The sequence below is a fragment of the Salvelinus sp. IW2-2015 genome, linkage group LG19 (assembly GCF_002910315.2).
Source record: "Salvelinus sp. IW2-2015 linkage group LG19, ASM291031v2, whole genome shotgun sequence".
Taxonomy (NCBI): Eukaryota; Metazoa; Chordata; class Actinopteri; order Salmoniformes; family Salmonidae; genus Salvelinus; species Salvelinus sp. IW2-2015.
This window is the reverse complement of record NC_036859.1, coordinates 3,224,108-3,231,317: the sequence shown is the minus strand read 5'-3', so window position 1 is coordinate 3,231,317 and position 7,210 is coordinate 3,224,108. Positions and strand designations below refer to the sequence as shown.

The following is a 7,210-nucleotide window of genomic DNA, read 5'->3' as shown; positions in this document are numbered from 1 at the left end:
CCCAGCCCCTATTGAATACACCGTGGGATATGGGTTATGTTGCACTTCCTAAGGCTTCCACTAGATGTCAACCGTCTTTAGAAACTTGTTTGAGGATTCTACTGTGAAGTGGGGGCGAATGAGAGAGGAATGAGCCAGGTGTTTGGCAGATTGCCACAGGCTCTGAGGCGCGGTCACGAGAGTTAGCTCTGGTTCCATTGCTTTTCTACAGACATAGGAATTTTCCGGTTGGAACATTATTGACGTTTTATGTTTAAAAACATCCTAAAGATTGATTCCATACATCGTTTGACATGTTTCTACGGACAGTAACGGAACTTTTTGACATTTCATCTGCAACTAGGGAACGCGCTTCATGATTTTGGATTTGTTTACCAAACGTACTAAATAAAGTAGCTCTTTGGACATAAATGATGGACATTATCGAACCAAATCAAACATTTAATGTGGAACTGGGATTCCTGGGAGTGCATTCTGATGAAGATCATCAAAGATAAGTGAATATTTATAATGCTATTTCTGACTTCTGTTAACTACCCAATATGGCGGATATCTTTTTGGCTGCTTTGTTGTCTGAAAGCTGTACTCAGATTATTGCATGGTTTGCTTTTTCCGTAAAGTTTTTTTAAAATCTGACACAGCGGTTGCATTAAGGAGAAGTGTATCTATATTTCCATATCTAACAATTGTATTTTCATCGACATTTATAATGACAATTTCTGTAAAATGATGTGGCTCTCTGCAATATCACCGGATGTTTTTGGAACTAGTGAACATAACGCGGCAATGTATACTGAGATTTTTTTATATAAATATGCACTTTATCGAACAAAACATATATGTATTGTGTAACATGAAGTCCTATGAGTGTCATCTGATGAAAATCATCAAAGGTTAGTGATTCATTTTATCTCTATTTGTGCTTTTTGTGAATCCTCTCTTTGGCTGGAAAAATGGCTGAATTTTTCTGTGACTTGGCGGTGACCTAACATAATCGTTTGTGGTGCTTTCGCTGTAAAGCCTATTTGCAATCAGACACTTTGGTGGGATTAACAACAAGATTACCTTTAAAATGGTATAAGATACTTGTATGTTTGAGGAATTTTAATTATGAGATTTCTGTTGTTTGAATTTGGCGCCCTGCACTTTCACTGGCTGTTGTCATATCAATCCCGCAGCCATAAGAAGTTCTTCACCTCCTAGACTGATGTCTGAAACTAAACTCCCTCACACTCTCTTTCTCTCTCTTTTCCATCCACCCACTAACCCTCTCCTTCTACCCCTCTTTCTTTCCCGCTAGACGGCCTGCTGTTCCCTGTCTCTCCTCTGGACTGGGACAGCTTCACCGACCCGGAGTACCTGTTTACCGCCGCCCCCCTGGACGACCCCCCCACGCCCCCTGCCCAGTGCCGCTCCCTCATCCACGGCCTCCTAGGAAGCAGGCCTGTTTCCTGGGAGGTCACCGTGGACCTGACACAACTCTGGGCCTCTGAGGACCAGGGGACAGGAGGGACATCCGGGGGAGAAGGGGGAGGAAGGGGAGACCTCTGGGAGGAAATTATCCACCAGCTGACCGCTCGCTCTGCAATCAGGGACTTTGAGAAGATGGCGGAGAAGGAGAGTGACATCGAGCACGGTGAGGGTTTCCACCAGTGTTCCACAATTTTGGGATTGAGGTCACAGGGTGTACAGGGTTTTTTCCTTCAGCCTTGATTAGTTGAGTACTGAGGGGTATACTACAAAGCAGGATCAAAGAGTTAGCCAGCTAACTTGCCTAAATATTATGATGTAACTTAATTCATTTGAAAGATAAGCTTGAAATGGATATGGTGTAATTGATTCAACAAACGAAAACACATACAGTCAGGTCCGAAATGATTGGCACACTTGATAAAGATGAGCAAAAAAGACTGTATAAAATAAATAATACAAATACACTGCTCAAAAAAATAAAGGGAACACTTAAACAACACAATGTAACTCCAAGTCAATCACACTTCTGTGAAATCAAACTGTCCACTTTAGGAAGCAACACTGATGGACAATAAAATTCACATGCTGTTGTGCAAATGGAATAACAAAAGGTGGAATATAGGACAATTAGCAAGACCCCCAAAAAAGGAGTGATTCTGCAGGTGGTGACCACAGACAACTTCTCAGTTCCTATGCCCTGGCTGATGTTTTGGTCACTTTTGAGATGCTGGCGGTGCTCTCACTCTAGTGCGCAGTCGGTTAGCATTAGACGGAGTCTACAACCCCACACAAGTGGCGCTCAGGTATGTGCAGTTCATCCAGGATGGCACATCAATGCGAGCTGTGGCAAAAGGTTTGCTGTGTCTGTCTCCTATGTGTCCAGAGCATGGAGGCGCTACCAGGGAGACAGGCCAGTCATCAGCAGAGACGTGAGGGAGGCCGTAGGAGGGCAACCAAACCCAGCAGAGCAGGACCTCCTCCGCCTGTTGTGCAAGGAGGTGCACTGCCAGCCGATGCCTGCCTGCAAAGCACATGTACCTTTCCATCAGCTGCCTACCAAATGTGCAGTTCTGCTCAAGAGTCAGAAACAGACTCCATGAGGGTGGTATGAGGGCCCGACGTCCACAGGTGGGGTTGTGCTTACAGCCCAGCCGCACCAGGCTTGCAGGAACTCACATTTTGTGCTTGGGCCAGGAAGGGAAACACACCCTCAAGTATTCGGCAAAACTTCGCCACTGGCGCCCTGTGCTCTTCACAGGATGAATGCAGGTTCACACTGATGCACAATGGAGCACATTGACAGACGTACAGAGTCTGGAGGACGCAGTGGGAAGAATTTTCTGCTGCCTGCAACATCCTCCAGGCATGACCGCGTTTGCGCGTGGGTCAGTCATGTGTGTGGGTGCATTTCTTTGTGGGGCCGCACAGCCTCCATGTGCTCGCCAGACGTAGCCTGACTGCCATGAGTACCGGAGATGAGATCCTCAGACCCCTTGTGAGACCATATGCTGACACATGCACATTTGTGGCCTGCTGGACGGTCATTTTGCAAGGCTCTGGCAGTGCACCTCCTTGCACAAAAGCGGAGGTTAGCGGTCCTTCCTGGGTTGTTGCCCTCCTACGGCTCCTCCACGTCTCCTGATTGTACTGCCTGTCTCTGGTAGCGCCTCCATGCTCTGGACACTACGCTGACAGACACAGCAAACCTTTTGCACAGCTCGCCATTGATTGCCATCCTGGTGAACTGCACTACCTGAGCCACTTGTGTCGGTTGTAGACTCCGTCTCATGCTACCACTAGAGTGAGAGCACCGCCAGCCATTCAAAAAAGGACCTAAAACATCAGCCAGAGCATAAGGAACTGAGAAGTTGTCTGTGGTCACCACCTGCAGGAATCATACTCATTTGGGGACTCTGCTTTGAAACCTGAACGAGTCCTTTGCTAACTCCTGATTTCGTAAGTATATCCAGAAAGTGGAATGAGTCCCTGCAGTAGGCTATCACAGCCTGTTGATTTCGGGTGATAAATTCAACTCATAATAGGACCGTCTCCTATGGCTTCTTTGAACAAATATAACTCATCCACAGCCCCCTCTCTTTTATCCCTAATGTCCTGTACTTATTTTAATGTTTCTTGCCAAAAAAAGTCCTACCTTGAGTCTCAACAGTGCAACATCTATACACGAGTGGATGAACAGAGACATCGGTTGAAATTTATTGACTCAATCAAGTGTGCTTACTAAGTGGACAGTTTGATATTCACAGAGAGCCGTAACCATCTGTATTGACTTGGAGTTACATTGTGTTGTTTAAGTGTTCCCTTTATTTTTTTGAGCAGTGTAGTAAGCTACAGGTAACTGCCAAAATAAAGGAAACACCAACACGAAGTGTCTTGATAGGGAATTGGGCCGCCACGAGTCAGAACAGCTTCAATGCAACTGGGGTGTTTGGAACTCTATCGGATGATGCCACGGGGCGGCAGGTAGCCTAGCGGTTAGAGCGTTGGACTAGTAACCGAAAGGTTGCAAGATCGGATCCCAGAGCAGACAAGGTAAAAATCTGTCGTTCTGCCCCTGAACAAGGCAGTTAACCCACTGTCCCTAGGCCGTCATTGAAAATAAGAATTTGTTCTTAACTGACTTGCCTAGTTAAGTAAAATAAGAATAAAAATCATCTCTTTCCACAATAATTGGGCAAAATATCAGAATTGGGCTGCATGTGTAAACACAGCCAATATAGCTCAGTATTTTTATTATTTGTTTTGTAGTCTTTTTGCTCATCTTTAGACCTGACTGTATCTAAGTTTAGCTTTTTTTTAATGTACAAGAAAATCGATAGTTATTTCTTGTTGCTTATCAAAGTTAGATGGCTCACTAGTTGATCCTGCTTTGTAGTATACCTGTCTCTGTGTGTATGATTGATTGTATGCTGTACACTTGTTTTGCAGGGCCTGCTAAGCGGTACCGTATGAAAGCCATCCAGACCAGTAAGAGCTGTAACATCATCTGTACGTACACAGCTTTTACTGCCACTGACGCCAACACCAGCAAGGGTCCATCAGACACTGTGGAAGTGAGAAACACCGGTAACACTTCAGACAGTTCCACAGTCACAGCAAACCTGAAAACACATGGCCTCATTTTATAATATGCACGGTAACTGATGTCTGTATCAATCAAATTTCAAACAACTAAATGTTTTTTTATAAAGCCCTTTTTACATCAGCAGTTGTCACAAAGTGTTTTACAGACACCCAGCCTAAAGCCCCTAAGAGCAAGCAATGCAGATGTAGAAGCAGAGTGGCTAGGAAAAACTCTCTACAAGGCAGGAACCTATGAAGAGAGACAGGAACCAGGCTCAGAGGAGTATGGTTTGGATAGTGGTGGTGTGTGGTGACTGTTGTCCTGTCATGTGTAGGGTTGCGTTTGGGGAACAGGCGGAGCTCCCAGTCAGGCAGTCGTAGACAGAAGGCCTACTCTGTGGGACTGGGCCGTCGCCCCTCCAGCAGAGACAGTGAGGAATTTGAGGACACCTGCAACTCCACAGGTAAACCTACAATACAATAAACCCACAGAGGTCAAATGTTGTGTATATTTACATTTGAATTAGGATCCCCATTAGCCAATGCCATGATGTCAGCTAGTCTACCTGGGTTCCGATAGAGAACTAAAAAGACATTACAAACAATTAACATTTACATTAAAGACATTATATATATATTTTTTTAAATAGACATAATTAGACATTACAGACATTTAAAATACCTGACAGGTAACACAATTACATACAATAATGAACTCCAGGTCTTGTAGTATACTTTTTGTTTGGTTGTTTCCCAGACAGGGATGATACTCCTGCCTCCCCATGCAGCCTGAAGTCTTGGGACAGCAGTAAGTGCTATTACATTGGCTGAATCTCAAACCGAACACTTCAACCATTCAATTAGTCAATATCCGAGTTCACGATTTGTTGCACTATTACCTCTCCACAACCTGTTGTAATAAAGCCCTTCAATATTGTTGATCAAACCTGTGTGCCTCTCTCTCAGGTGCAGGGGGAAATCCCTACCCTGCCAGTCCCTCAGCCGTGTCCGGCACCTCCTCCACCCGCTCCCAACGCTCAGTGGAGAGCAAGTCTGCGGAGAGCTTCTTTGGCTCCAGATTCCCTCTGGGCAGACTAAGGTCATCTAACTCCTCTGGGAAGCAGGTCCCTCTGAAGGGCCACTGTCTGTCTGCTGAGGCAGAGAAACACACAGACACTAAGACCCCAGACTACCTACCTCTGGTGAGACTACTGTCCTCTCACTACATTTGATCATACGGTCATTACAATAGATCCAGGCTGTGCCTAAAAGGTCTTAGGCCGAGATTCAATCAGATCAAGCGCTAACCGACGATAGCAGACACCCGCATAGCGGATTTTGTTGGTGGTGTCGGAACTGCATTGGAGCCGTCAGATCGGTGAGCAGCTGCTCTCGCGGTCATTTTCACAAAGCCACACCCGTCCCACTCGTGTTAGAAGTTCAGAACGAGAAAGTATAGGCTATATAGAAATAATTACACTGAAATGCGAAAAATAATGAAACTAAGTAATGAGGATTTCTATCATTCTATTTGAGGTGTAGATTACATCTCACATTGCAGTTTTTGAATTTGTAAACAAGTTTACATGGGATTGACTCCGTGCAGCCAAAGGCAATGTCCACTTTAGGTGTAATGTCAGGAGCCACTTGTGGATTTGACAGCTCTAARGCAGTTCCACTTCCGACACTGTCAAAACAACCGCTATGTGGATGTTGGCTAAAGTGGATCTGACTTAATCAAGCCATTTGTGCAATTGTATTAAAGGYCAATTCCACCCCTTTCAACCTAATATTCATTATCTCCAGCGTCATACCAGTATCTACATGTAGGCACATACCAGTATAAACAGTGTAATTATTCCCTCCGCAAGACAGTCAAACAAGCGAAATGTCGGTATAAATCAAATCAAATTTTATTGGTCACATACACATGATTAGCAGATGTTAATGCGAGTGTAGGGAAATGCTTGTGCTTCTAGTTCCGACAGTGCAGTAACATCTAACAAGTAATCTAACAATCCCACGAAAACTACCTAATACACACAAATCTAAAGGGGTGAATGAGAATATGTACATATAAATATATGGATGAGCGATGGCCGGGCAGCAAAGGCAAGGTGCAATAGATGGTGTAAAATACAGAATATACGTACATATGGGATGAGTAATGTAAGATATGTAAAKAWWTTTAAAGTGGCATTATTAAACTGACTAGTGATCCATTTGTTAAAGTGGCCAGTGATTGGGTCTCAATGTAGGCTGTAGCCTCTCTGAGTTAGTGATGGCTGTTTAGCAGTCAGATGGCCTTGAGATAGAAGCTGTTTTTCAATCTCTCAGTGTATAGGTGCATCAAATCTCGCCTTCTGGATGGTAGCGTTGTGAACAGGCAGTGGCTCGGGTGGTTGTCCTTGATGATCTTTTTGGTCTTCCTGTGACATCGGGTGCTGTAGGTGTCATGGAGGTAGTTTGCCCCCGGTGATGCGTTGTGTAGACCGCACCACCCTCTGGAGAGCCTTGCGGTTGAGGGCGGTGCAGTTGCTGTACCAGGCTGTGATACAGCCCGACAAGATGCTCTCGATTGTGCATCTGTAGACGTTTGTGAATCTGTAAAAGTTGGTCAGGGTTTTGGGTGACAAGCCACATTTCTTCAGCCTCT

General features: G+C 44.9%; 1 protein-coding gene across 1 annotated transcript in view; it reads left to right on the top strand.

Annotated features, from left to right (window-relative positions):
- Positions 1-7,210, top strand: part of vwa5b2 (von Willebrand factor A domain containing 5B2) — a 31,351-nt gene that overhangs the window by 20,594 nt on the left and 3,547 nt on the right. The window contains exons 16-20 of the mRNA XM_024010129.2: positions 1,301-1,636; positions 4,420-4,557; positions 4,890-5,018; positions 5,312-5,362; positions 5,521-5,756. Coding sequence (XP_023865897.1) covers positions 1,301-1,636; positions 4,420-4,557; positions 4,890-5,018; positions 5,312-5,362; positions 5,521-5,756 — 890 coding nt within the window. The remainder of the gene's footprint in view (positions 1-1,300; positions 1,637-4,419; positions 4,558-4,889; positions 5,019-5,311; positions 5,363-5,520; positions 5,757-7,210) is intronic.